Here is an 18,493-nt window from a genome sequence, read left to right on the forward strand (position 1 = left end):
GTGAGAGCTACAACATGTGACATGTGCTGGTCTCAGGAGGGCAGGGCACGGTTTATAGTGTAGGGTGCAGTCTGAGGAGACCCTGATTTGTCAGTAATGTCGCGGGGTTCTGTAGCAGCATGGTGACCTGTCATGGCTGACGCTGGTGACGTGCCAGGACCCCCTTCATCAGGTAGATGAGCACTGACTGAGCAGGTGGGCACAGCAGACATGGTGCCTGGGTCATGCACTGCTGACACCACTCATGTACTTCTTGGTGCTGCCTTCACAGACTTGTCATCCATGCAGCCAATCGCAGCGCTGCTTTCATTTCTCCAGAGCACTGACATGAAAGCTGAGCTCTGTTGACATGAACTTAAATGGCAGGTTTTCTTTTAGACACTTGATTCCCTGTGTCTGTTGCCGGATCAGAGCAGTAGTGGGCAGTATGGCTGCCGCAGTCACATGTCACCGCTCTGACAGAAACCTGATGACAAAATTACTTCTTAGGCCATGTTGAGTGCTTGGTCAGTATTTCACATCAGTATTTGTAAGCCATAACCGGGAGTGGGTGATAAATACAGAAGTGGTGACGTGTTTCTATTATACTTTTCCTCTGATTATTCCCCTCCTGGTTTTGGTTTATAAATATTGAGATAAAAAACTACACTGTATGAATGTGACCGTATAAATGTGCTATTTAAAGGGATTGTCTGGGGCCTACCTGGAGGACAGGTAATCCATATCAAATCAGCGGGGGTCCGACACCTGCACCCCACCAATCTACTGTTATCAGCTCCGTTCATTGTTTAGTGGTCATTGTTGGATTTTGCAGCTTATCTCCTATTCAAGTGACTATTAAATAATGTGCAGTACCTGGCAGCAGCCACTTAACCATGTATGGCGCCGTGCTGTTTTATCTTCTCGCATTGTTTACATGCAACAGGTAACAGCTAGTGATGAGCGAATATACTCGTTACTCGGGTTTCCCAGAGTATGCTCGGGTGTCCGCCGAGTATGTCGGTGTGCTCGGAGTTTTCCTCGCCTCAGCTGCATGATTTGCGACTGCTAGACAGCCTGAGTACATGTGGGGATTTGCCTGTTTGTTAGGGAATCCCCACATGTATTCAGGCTGTCTAGCAGTCGCAAATCATGCAGCTGAGGCGAGGAAAACTAAATCTCTGAGCACTAACAAATACTCGGAGGACACTTGAGCATAATCTGGGAAACTCGAGTAACGAGTATACTTGCTCATTACTAGTAACAGCTCAGCTGGTCGGCATCCGTACCCCAAAGATCTTACCAGATAGGTCATTAACATGTTATGCTGCTCATGCACATTAGGCTACTGTCGGCTGAACTCTCTTTGTATGGGAGCCCCAATCAACTGATTGTTGAGGGAATTAATGCTAAGTTCACATATCCAGTAATTGCCTGTTAGATTGGATCCATCAGCCATCTGTTGTAAAAAAAAAGTTCTGCTGGTACAACTTTTTTTGTCCGTTTACACAAAAAACCTGAATTCAACTGGATTCATTTTTTTTAACATTGAAATGTATGGAAAACAGATCCATTAAATAACCATCAGTTTTCTTCCATTTGAAACATATCCAGTAAGCAAAAAAAAGCATCAGTTTCAAATGAATGAAAAATGGATGTCAATTTAACTTATCGGTCTTAGGCTATGTGCACATGTTGCGGATTTCCTGCGGATCCGCAGCGTTTTTTACCATGCAGAAACGCTGCAGAACAGCAGAACAATGCTGTTCTACAGAACAGAACAATGTAAATCAATGGAAAAAAAAAATGCTGTGCTAATGGTGCGGAAAATTCCGCACTGAAAACGCTGCGGGTTAAAAGAAGGAGCATGTCATTTATTTGTGCGGATCTGCGGATCTGCAGCGTTTCTGCACCCATTGACTTGCATTTAGTCGGGCTCATCCGCAGCAAAACCGCAGATCTCAAAAAGATCTGCGGTTTTGCTTTGAGAAACGCTGCAGATAGGGAGGGGGGGGGGGAAGAGTGTGTGTGCAGAGACTGTGTGTGTGCGGGGAAGATGTGCGGGTGTTTGTGTGGGTGTGGGGGGTCTGTGCCGGGCTGTGGGGGGGACTGCGCCGGGCTGTCGGGGGTCTGTGCCGGGCTGTGGGGGGTCTGCGGTGGGCTGTCGGGGGTCCTTAGGGGTGTGTGCGCGTGCAGGCATCGTCCGATGGGACTACAAGTCCCATCGGGCGATGCCTGCTACAGTGACAGTGATTGACACATTAGCCAATGATGGGACAGTAGTAGTCCCATCATCCGGCTAATGTGTTGAATGTAAAAAAACAAAAAAAAACACGAACAGACGACAGTACATACAACAGACGACAGTACATACAACATATGACAGCACATACAACATATGACAGCACATACAACATATGACAGCACATACAACATATGACAGCACATACAACATATGACAGCACATACAACATATGACAGCACATACAACATATGACAGCACATACAACATATGACCGCACATACAACATATGACAGCACATACAACATATAATATGACAGTACAGACCAAAAGTTTGGACACACGTTCTCATTTAAAGATTTTTCTGTATTTTCATGACTATGAAAATTGTACATTCACACTGAAGGCATCAAAACTATGAATTAACACATGTCGAATTATATAGTTAACAAAAAAGTGTGAAACAACTGAAATTATGTCTTATGTCTTGAAGCTCATCAAGAGAATGCCAAGAGTGTGCAAAGCAGTCATCAAAGCAAAAGGTGGCTACTTTGAAGAACCTAGAATATAAGACATAATTTCAGTTGTTTCACACTTTTTTGTGAAGTATATAATTCCACATGTGTAAATTCATAGTTTTGATGTGAATGTACAATTTTAATAGTCATGAAAATACAGAAAAATCTTTAAATGAGAAGGTGTGTCCAAACTTTCGGTCTGTACTGTACAACATATGACAGTACATACAACATATAACATGACAGTACATACAACATATAACATGACAGTACATACAACATAACATATGACAGTACATACAACATAACATATGATAGTACATACAACATAACATATGACAGTACATACAACATAACATATGACAGTACATACAACATAACATATGACAGAACATACAACATATGACAGAACATATAACATACAATACATACATACAGTACATATAACATAGATTACATACTCACCATCACTTGTCATTTTGTTCCCCGAAGCCAGTGTCACCTGTAAAAAATATTAAAATAACAAACAATATACTCCCTGATCCGCAGAAATCCACGAGTGTCCCTCGACGATCTACCGTGGAGAGCAGCAGCATCCGCTGATGCGACTGCTCTCTAGGGGCTCCAGGAATACAATGACTGGAGGGAGGTATCCTTCCGCACTGTATTCCTCCGCCACTGTAAAAAAAATAGTCCCTAGTCTCACTTTTGGCATTGCTGTGTCAGAAAGTTCCCACCCAGCTTTTGCCATAAAGTGAGACCAGTGAACTACAGTAACCTCTGAGTGATGCACTGCAGGAGCCATTGTCTCCTGTAGGTGTGTCACTGAAGGTCTATAGAGTAGTGACATCACCTGATGTCACTGTTCTATAGGGGAGATCGTCGTGGGACACTCGTTATTAATTGGACTGCGTCGGACAGGGAGTATACGGTTTATTATTTTACTTTTTTGCAGGCGATCGAGTATGGTTAAATTAAGAATAATAAAATACTTTTTTCTGGCTGTCTTTTTTTTTAACTCTTTCACTACTCTAGGATTAATAATGAATAGGCGTCTTATTGACGCCTCTCCATTAGTAACCCGGCTTAATGTCACCTTACAATAGCAAGGTGACATTAACCCCTTATTACCCCATATCCCACCGCTACACGGGAGTGGGAAGAGAGGGGCTAAGTGCCGGAATCTGTAAGATGCACCATTTCTGGGGCGGCTGCGGACTGGTATTTGTAGCCGGGGGGGGGGGGGGGGGTCCCTCTCTAGGCTATGAATATCAGCCCGCAGCTGTCTGCATAGTCTTTCTGGCTATAAAATATAGGGGGACCCCACGTCATTTTTTTTGGGGGGTCCCCCTATTTTAATAGCCAGTAAAGGCTACGCAGACAGCTGCGGGCTGATATTCATAGCCTGGAAAGGGGCTATGGATATTAACCCCTTCCCAGGCTACAAATATTGGCCCCCGGCCGTCGGCTTTCCCCCTCTGGCGCAGAAAATTGTGCGGGAGCCCATGCCGTTTTTTTTTCCCGTTTTTTTTATTTATGTTCATTAATCAACATCGTCCTATGTATGGATATATCTATCTATAGATATATCTATAGATACATAGATCTATGGATAGAAACATCTATCTGGCTAATTTCACACATCAGGTTTTTGCCATCAGGCACAATCCGGCGAGTTTTGAAAAAAAACGATCCTTTTTTTTTCTGCTGGATCCTTTTTTTTCTCATAGAGTTGTATTGGCGCCGGATTGCGCCTGATGGCCACATGTTTCATCTGTTTTTTGCCGGATCCGTCTAAAAAGCTGTTTCCGCCGGACGGAAAACATACAGAGGAACGGTTTTTCTGTCTGGTGAAATATCGCACAGCGACGGATCCAGCAAAAAACATATGAGACTGAGATGTTAAATGATGAATCCGGCCTCCGAATCCGGTTTTTCATGCATGTTTCCATTCAAATCATGCACATTTTCCGTTCACTCTCTCTTTTAAAAAAAAACAAAAAAAAAACGGATCAGTTGCATCAGTTTTTCACTATTTGCAATGGATCCGTGTTTTCAAAAATTCGTCGGATCCTGCCTGACGGAAACAAACTTATGTGTGAAAGTAGCCTAACTATCCATGTATCTATCTATCTCAGGCCGGCGTCACATTTGGTGTAGACAAATACGGTCCGTTTTTTACTGGCGCAATACACAGAAATGTTCCCAAAACAGTGTTCTGTATGTAATCGGTTGGCAAGACTTTCATTGGCGGAATTTTTGTGAAATACGCTGACAAACGCAGCATGCTGAGATTTTCTACGCCTGTAAAATGCTGCTGCGAAATATACGGCAGATAGGAGCTGCCCCATAGAGAATCATTGGTCCGTGTGCAATGCATTGTTTTTGCGCCTCTCATACGTCCGTAAAACTCTCTAGTGTGACGCCGCCCTCATTCCTTCTATCTATCTTTTCCTATCGCCACGACAGCACCCCTACGAGAGAGGAGATCCGCCCACCTTCCGGACAGGAACCTACAGGATTTAAAGGGGCTGTCCCCCTCATCACTCCAGTTTGGGTTCCTGTCCGGACGGCGGGAGCCTGCAGGCAGTCTTACCCGGGCCTCCATGCCTCTGCGCGGTGTCTTTAGGAACGGCAGAATCGGGGGCTCGGACGCAGCGTCGGTGTTCTGCTGGCAGACCCCCCCTCGTCTGGCCAAGTGGATCGCGTCCCAGGAGTCGGGCAGTGCCGTCCTGGTCCGCAGTTAAGCGCGGTGCACACCGGCGCTGGTGAACCCGGAAGTAGTTCTTACACTTCCGGGGTAAGCCGGGGGAGGAGCGCTGCAGCGTTGTAAAACAGCGCCGCCTTTGGGATCATGCGTGCAGCTATGTCCTCAGTCGGGGACGCCGAGCACCCTCATGGAGAGGGAACGGAGCAGCGCAGTAAAGACGGTAGCGGCCGCTCAAGAAGAAGCAGCAGCAGCGTGGTACGGGGGCAACGTGCGAGCGCCCCAGCGTCACATTTGAATCCCACTCCTTCAGAATCGGTATTCACAAAGTCAGCCTTATGGTGAGTGTTAAACAAAACTCCTGGTGCTGATATGGTCTGTTATTGTGTGCTTTGTTTTAGGGGAAAAAAACAACTAAATCTAAGCACAAGCAATGTGCTCTATGCACGACTCCAATGCCTGACAGTTATACCAAGAGGCTGTGTCAGGCTTGCATATCTCAGACCTTAGAAGAGGAAGCTCCCCTCCGGTCATCAGACCTTAGAGCGGTCATCAGGGAGGAAATAAGCTATTCCCTTAAAAGCAGCCGCCAGGGAAGGTCGGGCAGGGACATATCTCCAGGATCTAGTTTGTCCCTGCAAGAAGGTGAATGTTCCCGCTCCTCATCTCCATCCTCCTCAGATGAAGAGGGAAGGCCTTGTTTCTCGGTGGATAACATGGACACATTAGTTAAAGGAGTCTGAGCTACCATGGGTGTTACAGAGAGCAAGGAACCAAGGTCCGCACAGGACATAATGTTTGCGGGCTTGTGCCAGAGGAGTCGTAAAGCATTCCCGGTTGTGGATACAGTTAAGACCCTTATTAAACGGGAATGGGATAAGCAGGATAAGGGTTTCCTGCCGTCATCAGCCAAGAGGAGGTATCCCTTTGAAGACAATGATCTGGCAGAATGGATGAAAGTCCCGAAAGTGGACGCAGCGGTGGCTTCTACATCTAAAGCCGGTACTTTGCCGCTGGAGGATGTGGGCCTTCTAAAAGATCCGTCGGATAGGAAGGCGGACATGTTTTTGAAAAAAGTATGGGAGTCATCTGCGGGGGCGTTCAAACCTGCCATCTCTAGCACATGTACGGCTAGATCCGTTATGGTGTGGATATCCCAGCTGGAGGAACAGCTGAAATCCAAGGTGCCCAGAGACAAGATGCTGAACTCCCTTTCGCAAATACGGGATGGTGTGGCGTATTTAGCTTATGCATCAGTGGATTCCTTAAAATTAGCAGCGAGATCGGCGGGTCTCTCAAATGCTGCTCTCCGAGCCCTATGGCTTAAGACCTGGAGAGGGGATGCCCAGGTGAGAGCTAAACTGTGTACAATACCGTGTAGGGGTGAGTACCTGTTTGGCCCGGTATTGGATGACATCCTAGCTAAGGCTGAGGATAGGAAGAAAGGTTTTCCTAAAACTTTCAATCCTACCTTTAGGAATACCTTCAGAAGACGCTTCCAATACCGAAGACCTTACCACAACCGAGACTGGGAACCAACAGACCCAAAAAAGAAAGGTTCGGACTTTAATACCTCATCATCTTCCTCAAGAAGAAGAAGAAATTATCGCTAATAAAAATCTTCCAGTAGGGGGCAGGTTAAAATATTTCTATGCTCAGTGGGCTAAAATAACTGCAAGCAATTGGGTCTTAGGTATAATTAATTCAGGGTTAAAATTAGAGTTCCGGGAAAAACCTTCTGATTTTTATATCTTGACTGCCCCCGATTCCTTACACCAACAAGAGGCCCTTGAGAAAGAGGTCCAGACGTTAATACGGAAGAAAGTTATAGTGGAGGTTCCTAAACATCAGCAGGGGAAAGGGTTCTATTCCCCTTTATTTTTAATCTCCAAACCAGATGGATCCTTTCGAACCATCATAAATTTACGGAGATTGAACAAACATCTACAATATCATGCCTTTAAAATGGAATCTATTAAAACGGCAACTAAACTTCTTTTTCCCAGATGTTATATGACAGTCCGGGATTTAAAAGATGCGTATTACCATCTGCCCATTCACCAGGATCATCAACAATTCCTCAGAATGGCGGTGCGCTTAAACGACCAGGTCAGACACTTTCAGTTTACTGCAATGCCGTTTGGTCTATCTATGGCACCGAGGGTGTTTACTAAGGTCATGGCGGAAGTGATGGCCTATGTCAGAGAACATGATACGTTAATTGTACCCTACTTGGATGACTTCCTGGTAGTGGGAAATTCGTTTTTCCAGTGTGGTGGTCGCCTAAATCATGTAATATCTTCCATACAGGACTTGGGTTGGATAGTCAATATGGAAAAATCAAGATTGGAACCATCAATGACTCAGACTTTCCTAGGCATTCTGCTAAATTCGGAAGAGCAACTATGTTTCCTTCCGGAAGAGAAAAAGCAGAGGATTCTGCACAAAGTCAGTACGGTAACAAAAAAACCAGATCTGACTTTGAGAGACGCTATGTCCCTTCTGGGGTCCCTAACGTCTTGCATACCAGCCGTTCAGTGGGCTCAATTCCACACTCGGGTGTTGCAGGCCCAGGTCTTGAATGCAGAGAGCAGTCTTCAAGGGCAATTAAGCGAAAGACTCAGGCTGTCCGCCGCCACTCTACACAGTCTGAGATGGTGGTTAAACAAGCGACATTTAGGAAAAGGAGTACCCTGGAGTATAGTTCCAGACAACGTGGTTACAACTGATGCCAGTCCAATAGGATGGGGAGCTCATATAGGAGATGTTTGGACTCAAGGGCAATGGTCTCTCTTAGAGGCCCAGGAGTCCTCCAATTGGAAGGAGCTCACGGCAGTAAAAAAGGCCCTTCTCAGGTTACTACCATCTCTGCAGGATTCACATGTAAGAGTCCAATCAGACAACACAACAGTAGTAGCGTATCTCAACTATCAAGGAGGTACAAGGTCAAGATCTCTAATGAACACCACCACAGACATATTCAACATAGCCGAAACCCACTTTCGCTCTCTGTCAGCCGTTCACATTCGGGGAGACACAGAGGCAGATTACCTCAGCCGTCATTCTCTACATCAGGGAGAATGGGTTCTAAGTCGACGGGTGTTCAAACGGATAGTAGACCTATGGGGATTGCCCGTTATAGACCTATTTGCAACGAGAGAGAACAGACAGACCAACAGATTTGCTTCTCTTCGGGTGGCGGACAAGCCCTGTATAATAGACTCCCTTCAAATACACTGGGATTTCCCTCTGGCTTATGCTTTCCCCTCAATGTGTCTGATCCCTATAGTACTCAGGAAGATCAGGGAGGAGAGGGCGAGAGTGATCCTGATTGCCCCCTTTTGGCCCAAGAGGGCATGGTTCTCGTTACTCAGGACAATGTCTGTGACCGATCCCTGGGTATTGCCAGTCAGTCCGGAGCTTCTTTCGCAGGGTCCATTCCGTTACCCCAATGTGGAATCCCTGCATCTGACGGCGTGGAATTTGAGAGGGAGTTATTGAGGAGAAGAGGGTTTTCAGAGGCTCTGATAGCTACCCTTTTAAATAGTCGGAAAGAGATTACTACCAAGATCTATGCTAAGACTTGGAAAAAGTTCCTTGCCTTCTACCAAAAACCCTTTTCAGGCAAGGTTCCAATTCCGGCTATTCTGGAGTTTTTACAGAAGGGCCGAGAATTGGGCTTGGCAGTAAATACCCTTAGAGTCCAAATTTCAGCTTTAGGGGCGTTATATAACAACGATGTGGCGGGAAATAGATGGGTTTCCCGATTTATTAGGGCCACTGAACGCAGTAACCCAGTGTATATTCCTAGATTACCCCCATGGGATTTAAATTTGGTTTTAGACGCCTTAACAGAACCCCCCTTTGAGCCATTAGATTCTGTCTCCATAAAAAATTTAACTTTAAAAACAGCCTTCCTGGTAGCCATGACCTCTGCTAGGAGAGTGAGTGATTTACAAGCATTGTCAATTGATCCTCCTTATTTAATGGTCTTTCAAGATAGTGTAGTATTAAAACCGGACCCCGCATACCTACCAAAAGTAGCTTCTAAATTTCATAGAAGTCAAGAAATAGTTTTACCATCTTTCTGTGACAATCCGAATTCAGCGGATGAGCAGAAATATCACATGTTGGATGTTAGAAGAGCTTTATTAGAATACCTACACAAAACAGAACCATGGAGGCAGAGTAGGGCTCTGTTTGTTTCCTTTCAGAATCCCAGGAAGGGGGCGACTGTAACTAAGACGTCTATCGCCAGATGGATGAGATGCCATATATCTTGCTTATACGGCTAAAGGCCAGACACCACCAGATGGCATCAGGGCCCACTCCACTCGAGCCATGGCCTCATCCTGGGCGGAAAGAGCGGACGTCTCCATAGACGTAATATGTAAGGCGGCAACGTGGTCATCTCCTTCCACCTTTTATAGACACTACCGTCTTGACCTATCATCAGAGGCCAATTTAGTTTTTGGCCGTTCAGTACTTAGTGCTGTAGTCCCTCCCAGGTGATTGATCTTTGAAAATCTCTTGTAGGGGTGCTGTCGTGGCGATGGGAAAACCGGTGTTTACGTACCGGTAATAGGATTTTACGGAGCCACGACAGCACCCGCTCGTTCCCCCCCGTAGTTGATCACTGGTTTCTGCACCCTTTGGGAAAAGTGTGCCTTTTAAAAAATCACTCTTTAGAAGGTGATGGTATTTAGTAATGTTTAAGTATATATGTTTATGTACTAACTCAATGGCGGTGTCCCTTATGCTCTGAAACACAAACTGGAGTGATGAGGGGGACCGCCCCTTTAAATCCTGTAGGTTCCTGTCCGGAAGGTGGGCGGATCCCCTCTCTCGTAGGGGTGCTGTCGTGGCTCCGTAAAATCCTATTACCGGTACGTAAACACCGGTATCTCATTCCTTCTATCTATCTCATTCCTTCTATCTGTCTGTCTGTCTATCTGTGTGTAATGGTGTATGGGTTGGACAAATGTAAAAGAGGAGGTTGGACAAGAAATTACATCACAAATCTTTTTTTTGTCAATACTTGATGTTTATTTAGCTTTCAAAAACGCATACAAATCCGCATGGAAAAAACTCATCAAAAACCGCAGCAAAAACGCAACAAAACCGCACCTGCTTTTTCTGGCAAGAGAGGGAAGAATCTGCAGCAGAAATTCCTAAGGCAAATCTGCAACGTGTGCACATACCCTTAGGCTATGTGCACACGTTGCGGATTAGGCTTAGGAATTTTTGGTGCGGATTCTGCATCTCTTGGCAGAAAACGCAGGTGCGGATTTACTGCGGATTTTGTGCGGATTTACTGCATTTTTTACCCCTGTGGATTTCTATAATGGAATGGGTACAAAAATGCTGCAGATCCGCAAAAAAGAAGTGACATGCTCCTTCTTTTAATCCACAACGTTTCCGCACGGAATTTTCCGCACCATTAGCTCAGCGTTTTTTTCCCCTATTGATTTACATTGTACTGGAAATCACTTGCGGATCTGCAGCGTTTCTGCAAGGCAAAAAATGCTGCGGATCTGCAGGAAATCCTCAACGTGTGCACATACCCTAACATAGACTTCAATGTTGAAAAAAAACGGTTCCAGCTAAAATTATTGTTTTTTGTTTTTTTTATATGGACAAAAATTTGTTGATTCAAAGTCAGACAGCTGGCTATATCACAGATCCGTTTTCCATAGACTTTTTAATGTTAAAAAAAACAGGTACAGCTCAAATCAGTTTTTTTCAGGCGGACAAAAAAGTTGTCTGCACAACTTTTTTGTCAGCAGATGATTACTGGACATGTGAATTGATCTCAAGGATCTGGCATGTCTGAATTTGGAGTGATTTTCTTTTTGTTCTCTTGGAGATAAGCCATCGGAAGTCGATCTCTCATAGAGATCATAGAAGCATTCCTGTGAAAGGTAGAGCCAGCCTAACGTTTATTCGGCCGACAGCCATCTAATGTGTATGGCGGGCTGTGATACCAGTCAGCCCCTTTAACTTGTGCAACAGCAGATGTGGTTTAATGCTTTGTTTTACATAGGGCTGTAGAGTTGATAAATCTAAGTTCTGTTATTTTTTCCGCCCCAGCTGCGACACCTTCATAAATGGCCAATAACTAGTAATAACAATTACTGTAGTAAAATGGCAAAATCGGGCACTGCTAGAACACCGTGGTTATCATTGGTTACTGCTAAATTAAAGAAAACGTCAATAAATTAATTGTAAAATATCAATAACGGGAAAAATAATTGTTAAAGCTAAAGGCGGTGAATTTCTACCAACTCAGACTCCACCCAAAACTGGCTTTGACTCTTAAGAAGTGATCGATTCTGAAAATAGTCTCATGATGTGAGGAGAAGATATGGGAGAATTTAAGACGCTATTGTACCACCTCAAGAACCCCACTTATTAATAAAATGTTTTTTCCCTCAACCCTTTTGGCAGTCCAAGATGATGGCCGCATCATACATTAGGTGATGATATGTTTTTGCTCAGGTAGGTTTGTAGCTAGCGTGTTGTGATTCAGCTAAGCCCCATTCTCTTTAAGGGAACCTGTTGCCAGATTTTTGCCATCTAATCTAAGAGCAGGGTAATGTAGAGACAGAGACCCTAATTCCAGCAATGTGTCACTTGGTAGGCTGCTTGCTGTATTTTTTATAAAGTCACTGTTTTATCAGTAGGAGATTATCACTAGAGGAATGGGAGACTTGCTGTTAAAGTGAACCTGTCCGCAGGATTGTGCACAGTAACCTACACACAGTGTCAGGTGGGCGCCGTTATACTGATTACAATGATACCATGGGTGATGAAATCCGTCTTGTGGTTGTTGTGTAATCTTTAGTTTCAGTTTTGAGTTAATGATATGCTCGTGCCTCGGTGCGGCCTGTGGGGGGTCCTCATGTGGTGCTCTGATTAGGTATTCATAATGCAGACTTCTGACAGGTCACTGATCCCTCACTGACCTGCCCCCTAGTTTACAGAATGAATATTATATATATTTAAAAAATTAAAATCACCTTCTGCAGGCAAGCACCAGTAGTGGTGCCTGTGCTGCAGTATGATCGCATTGTATAATGTGCATTTATTTATTGTTTTTGATTGTATACATAAATAAAAAAAATCAGTCTGAAAATGGCGCCTGCACGCTAGCGGCGAACCGTTGTCTGCTTCTGTGCATGCGCCAGCGGCACCATCTTGTTGAGAAAAAAAAAATTGCCTCCTCCAAGATGATGCCGCCGACGCTTGCACAGTAGCATGTATCAGGCAGCATAAAGGTACCTTCACACGAAGCGACGCTGCAGCGATAGCGACAACGATGCCGATCGCTGCAGCGTCGCTGTTTGATCGCTGGGGAGCTGTCACACAGACCGCTCTCCAGCGACCAACGATGCCGAGGCCCCCGGGTAACCAGGGTAAACATCGGGTTACTAAGCGCAGGGCCGCGCTTAGTAACCCGATGTTTACCCTGGTTACCAGCGTAAAAGTAAAAAAAACAAACAGTACATACTCACCTGCGCGTCCCCCAGCGTCTGCTTCCTGACACTGACTGAGCTCCGGCCCTAACAGCACAGCGGTGACGTCACCGCTGTGCTTTCACTTTCACTTTAGGGCCGGCGCTCAGTAAGTGTCAGGATGCAGACGCTGGGGGACGCGCAGGTGAGCATGTACTGTTTGTTTTTTTTACTTTTACGCTGGTAACCAGGGTAAACATCGGGTTACTAAGCGCGGCCCTGCGCTTGGTAACCCGATGTTTACCCTGGTTACCAGTGTAAAACATCGCTGGTATCGTTGCTTTTGCTTTCAAACACAACGATACACAGCGATCGGACGACCAAATAAAGTTCTGGACTTTATTCAGCGACCAGCGACATCACAGCAGGATCCTGATCGCTGCTGCGTGTCAAACGAAACGATATCGCTAGCGAGGACGCTGCAACGTCACGGATCGCTAGCGATGTCGTTTCGTGTGAAGGTACCTTAAGTTTATGTATGCCATCAAAAACAATAATTAGATATATATTACAGACTAGATGGTGGCCCGATTCTAACGCATCAGGTATTCTAGAATATGTATGTCCACGTAGTATATTGCCCAGCCACGTAGTATATTGCCCAGCCACGTAGTATATTGCCCAGCCACGTAGTATATTGCCCAGCCACGTAGTATATTGCCCAGCCACGTAGTATATTGCCCAGCCACGTAGTATATTGCCCAGCCACGTAGTATATTGCCCAGCCACGTAGTATATTGCCCAGCCACGTAGTATATTGCCCAGCCACGTAGTATATTGCCCAGCCACGTAGTATATTGCCCAGCCACGTAGTATATTGCCCAGTGACATATTATACAGCACAGAGCCACGTAGTATACAGCCCAGCCACGTAGTATACTGCCCAGCGACGTAGTATACTGCCCAGCGACGTAGTATATTGCCCAGCGACGTAGTATATTGCCCAGCGACGTAGTATATTGCCCAGCGACGTAGTATATTGCCCAGCGACGTAGTATATTGCCCAGCGACGTAGTATACAGCACAGAGCCACGTAGTATATTGGGCAGTCACATAGTATATTGCCCAGCCACGTATGTCACAGGTTAAAAAAAATAAAAAAATAAACATATACTCACCTTCCGCAGGCGCGTTGTAGTTTTATCGCCTGTGTGGGGTGCAGGCGGCAGCTTCCGGTCCCAGGGTGTGATGACATCGCGGTCACATGACCGTGACGTCATGGCAGGTCCTTCTTGCGCAGGCGCGCAGGACTTGTGATGACGTCGTGGTCACATGACCGTGATGTCATGGCAGGTCCTTCTCCCAGACCATCCTTGCCAACGGAACGTGCCGCTTGCATGGACCGGCCGGAGCATTGCGAGGAGCGGGAAAGGCGGCGGAAGGTGAGTATATAATGATTTTTTATTTCTTTAATTATTTTTAACATTAGATGTTTTTACTATTGACGCTGCATAGGCTGCGTCAATAGTAAAAACTTGGTCACACATGGTTAATAGCGGTGGTAACGGAGTGCGTTACCCGCGGCATAACGCGGTCCGTTACCGCCGGCATTAACCCTGTGTGAGCGGTGACCGGAGGGGTGTATGCGGGCGCCGGGCACTGAGTGCGGGGAGTAAGGAGCGGCCATTTTCTTCCGCACTGTGCGCGTCGCTGATTGGTCGTGGCAAAACGCCCACGACCATTGCCACGACCAATCAGCGACTTGGATCCCATGACAGACAGAGGCCGCGACCAATGAATATCCGTGACAGAAAGACGGAAGTGACCTTTAGACAATTATATAGTAGATGCGTCATGTTGTGCCGCTGCCTGCCTGCAGAAGGTGATTTTTTTTTCTTAAATATATATAATATTCATTCTTTAAACTAGGGGGCAGATCAGTGACCTGTCAGCAGTCTGTATTATGAATACCTTGTCAGAGCACCACATGAAGACCCCCCACAGGCCGCCCTGGAGCACGAGCATATCATTAACTCAAAACTGAAAATAAAGATTAAACAACAACCACAAGACGAATTTCATCAACCAAGGTATCATTGTAATCAGTATAACGGCGCCGACCTGACACTGTGTGTAGGATACTGTGCACAATCCTGTTGACAGGTTCCCTTTAAGTAGTTCTCTATAACCACTTATGGGCAGCTTTTTGTGTACACTGTGCATAGGCAGAAAGCTGCCAATAAGTGGTGTAGGCAGGGTTATACAGAGCTCGTCATTCAGAGAGAACTGGTAGATTTACAGAAGATAACACAGTAATTCTATCAAAGCTGCAGCCAGCAGCCCAGTGAGTGTTACAACACTGGAATCATCTGCCTCTATATCATACTGCCCTCAGATGAGGTAGCAAAAACTTGGTGACAGATTCCATTTAAATGTACATGAGCTCCATACTGTATACAACCTATAGATGAGAGTAGCGCTGTTTCTGAAAAAATGAATGTCTATCTCTGGACAAACACTGGTGGCCTGTAGTAGTAAGTGTATCATGCCGGATCCTAGAGGTCTGCAATATACACACTGTTAGGACTCTGCTTTGCTTGCCTGTTCGATTGGTTGTTAACTAACCGGTCATGTGATTTGCTTTCCTACGGTTATGTGCCAATTATTTTTACTTCCTGCTTCTCTCAATGTAAGGCCGGGGTCACAGTTGCGTGTGCATTGCGAGAAACTCGCGCATCAATACCCGGCACTGCCGCCAGCACTCGGGACTGGAGCGTTCAGCTGCATAGAAATACATGCAACCGCACACTCCGGTCCTGAGTGCCGGCGGCAGTTCTGGGTTTTGAGGCAAGAGACTTGCATGAGTTTCTCACATTGCACACACAAGTGTGACCCCGGCCTATCATTGGAATACTGAAGGTAGCTAGTCTGCATGCATGTAAGTATTCAAATCACATATGTGTGGTCACATAATGGCCGTTCAAACCGTCAAGCAGAGCGGAATCCTAATTTGTACAAAAAAAAAATTAAATTTACGGGGAGGGGGAAATGGGAATTGGTTAATCAAGTGTTTCAGTGGAGTCTCCTATGACTGATCTTCACAAAAAACCAATAAGGTCGCAATGCGACCCTATTGACAATCATCAGAGGCGATGTCACATGACACCCATCATTATGTAGCCCTAGCCTTAAAGGGGTGGTCTGAAGTTCAAATTAATTTTCCTCCTTATTCCCTATCTGTTTAATGCTGTAATCTAAACTATTTTCTAATATACTTGGAGTAACCATTCCCTATTTTTCCCTCTCTACAGAATCTAACCACTATTTCTATTTTTTTTTTTCACTTTTTTTTTTATTTTTTATAACTCTACGGTTAAGAATCTACTGTCATCAGAGGGGGGGGAGGGGGTTAGAGACTGCAGTCACTGCCGCAGCCCTTGCCCCCACCCTGAAGCGAAGTGTCATCAGTGACGATCATTTCAGGGGCTGAGCTACTTCCTATTCTGTTACTGTGTGGTGTGCACAAAGACAGTGCACTCTGTGTTGTTGGCTCATATCAATGGTAACAAACCGGGAACAGAGCGCGTTGTCAGAATACGTGGCGTGCAGAGACCATCGCCGCTGCAAGTGTCGTCGCTGGTCTCTGCACGCTGGATATTCTGACTAGGCACTCTGTTGCCGGCTTGTTACTGCATATCTGAGCCGGCAACAGAGAGCGCGCTGTCATTGTGCATATCGCACAGGGACTAGCCTAGCCCCTGAAACAAGCATCACTGATGATGCTTCATTTCAGGGAGGGGGCAACTGTAGCTTCTGTCCTCTGATGACACTGCGCTTGAGTATCCCGGCCTGCACTGGGATTCTTAAACAAAGCGTTATCAAAAAGGAAGTGGAAGAAAAGTAGAAAAGAAGTTAGATACTGTAGTTATGTAAATATAAGGAATTTTTAATTCAAGTATGTCATAAAATAGTGTAGATTATGGCATCACATAGATGGGGATTTAGGATAAAAATTAATTTGAGCTTCAGACCACCCCTTTAATCACATAGACCTGAATAGAGGGAGAGTTTACCACTTCTTAATTTCTTCAAAGGTGGGAGCCTTATAGGAGAAAAGAAAGTGTTCTCATGTACCTGAAGATGGAGAAGAAGCAGGATATGCTGTCGATGATTTTCTTCCTTAAATAGATGTACTGACCCCCATTTTTCCTCCTCCACAGCTTGGCTCCCGTCCCTGCAGTGTGTTCGCCATAAATCCAAAGCTGTCACCCGTCACAAAAAGGCCATTCACTTTGAGAGGCAGAAGATTTTGGCACTTACCAAATACATTGCACCTAAGCCAGCTATAAGTGAAAGCTGTGTGAAGCCCAGGGTCGTAGCTGATGACACCGGCAAGGTAATGTTGGGATGTAGATTAAGCCAGACATAGGGGATATTGTGGAATCTATACATTGCTTCAAACTATTTACTGTTTAAGAGATTATTTCACAACAAACCGTTATCACCTATTTACAGGAAAGATGATGACTGTAAGCTCTGTGGAGGAACATAGCAATCCTATTTAGTGCTTCCACTAGTAATGTTCTGAGGACTTAGAATTGGCCAGTGGCCCCTTAGGCTACTTTCACACTTCCGTCTTTATAAAGACGTTGCAATGCGTCGTTCTGTGAAAAAAAACGCATCCTGCCCGCAGGATGCGTTTTTTTTCACATAGACTTGTATTACCGACGCATTGCGACGTATGGACACAAGTTCCATACGTCGTGCACTGGATGCGTCGGAAATTGGCGGACCGTCATCACAAAAAAAGTTCAATGTAACTTTTTTGTGTGATGGTTCCGCCATTTCCAACCGCGCATGCGCGGCCGAAACTCCGCCCCCTCCTCCCCGGGACTTAAAATAGGCAGCGGATGTGTCTGAAAACTGCATCCGCTGCCCAATTTGTGCAATATTTGCACAACGTCTGTCGGTACGTCGCAAACCGTCGGCCCCCGTACCGACGGAAGTGTGAAAGAGGCCTTAGTGATCACAGGTTATAAATGTTTCTCCATGGTAACCTTTTTTTTTTCTTTTTTTTTTTTTTTAACTCAAATAAATTTTTATTAAGAATAACATTACAATTGACATGTTACATTCTTATTGGTAACCTCTTTAAAATCCTTTACTACATTATTTGTATAGGGCCGAGAGTCTGCTTTCCATACTTGAACATGGGATGCAATTCGGCCGTTCCTACCCTTAGTGTAAGAATATACTAAAAATAATCTTTCTCCTTCGCCTCATTGGGGGACACAGACCGTGGGTGTATGCTGCTGCCACTAGGAGGCTGACACTAAGTGATACAAAGAAAGTGATCTCCTCCCCTGCAGTATACACCCTCCTGCTGGCTCTCAGCTAACCAGTTCTTGCTTAGTGTCTGTAGGAGGCACTTGGGTCTGGTTCAGACCCCAACGTTTTTATTTTATTTTTTACTTTTCTGTAAATTTTTATTTTTTAATTAACGGAGTGAAGGGGGCGACGGATCCTTTCAAGGTTCTAATCTCCCCCGAATCACCAACAGGCGAGCACGCCGAGTATACCTCCCCGTACCCTC

The 18,493-nt window shown here is 45.3% G+C and overlaps 1 protein-coding gene across 3 annotated transcripts in view; it reads left to right on the top strand.

Moving 5' to 3' along the window:
- MRPL10 (mitochondrial ribosomal protein L10) overlaps window positions 1-18,493 on the top strand; it is a 29,957-nt gene that overhangs the window by 86 nt on the left and 11,378 nt on the right. Inside the window, exons 2-3 of one of the 3 annotated variants that reach the window (XM_077252269.1) lie at window positions 11,894-11,944; window positions 17,121-17,296. In XM_077252269.1, coding sequence (XP_077108384.1) covers window positions 11,926-11,944; window positions 17,121-17,296 — 195 coding nt within the window. In that variant the 5' untranslated portion in view covers window positions 11,894-11,925. Of the gene's footprint in view, window positions 1-2; window positions 173-11,893; window positions 11,945-17,120; window positions 17,297-18,493 lie in introns of those variants that run through there. The other 2 variants (XM_077252268.1, XM_077252267.1) reach the window with 2 other exon arrangements.

Source organism: Ranitomeya variabilis, chromosome 4, assembly GCF_051348905.1.
Source record: "Ranitomeya variabilis isolate aRanVar5 chromosome 4, aRanVar5.hap1, whole genome shotgun sequence".
NCBI classification, from domain to species: Eukaryota; Metazoa; Chordata; class Amphibia; order Anura; family Dendrobatidae; genus Ranitomeya; species Ranitomeya variabilis.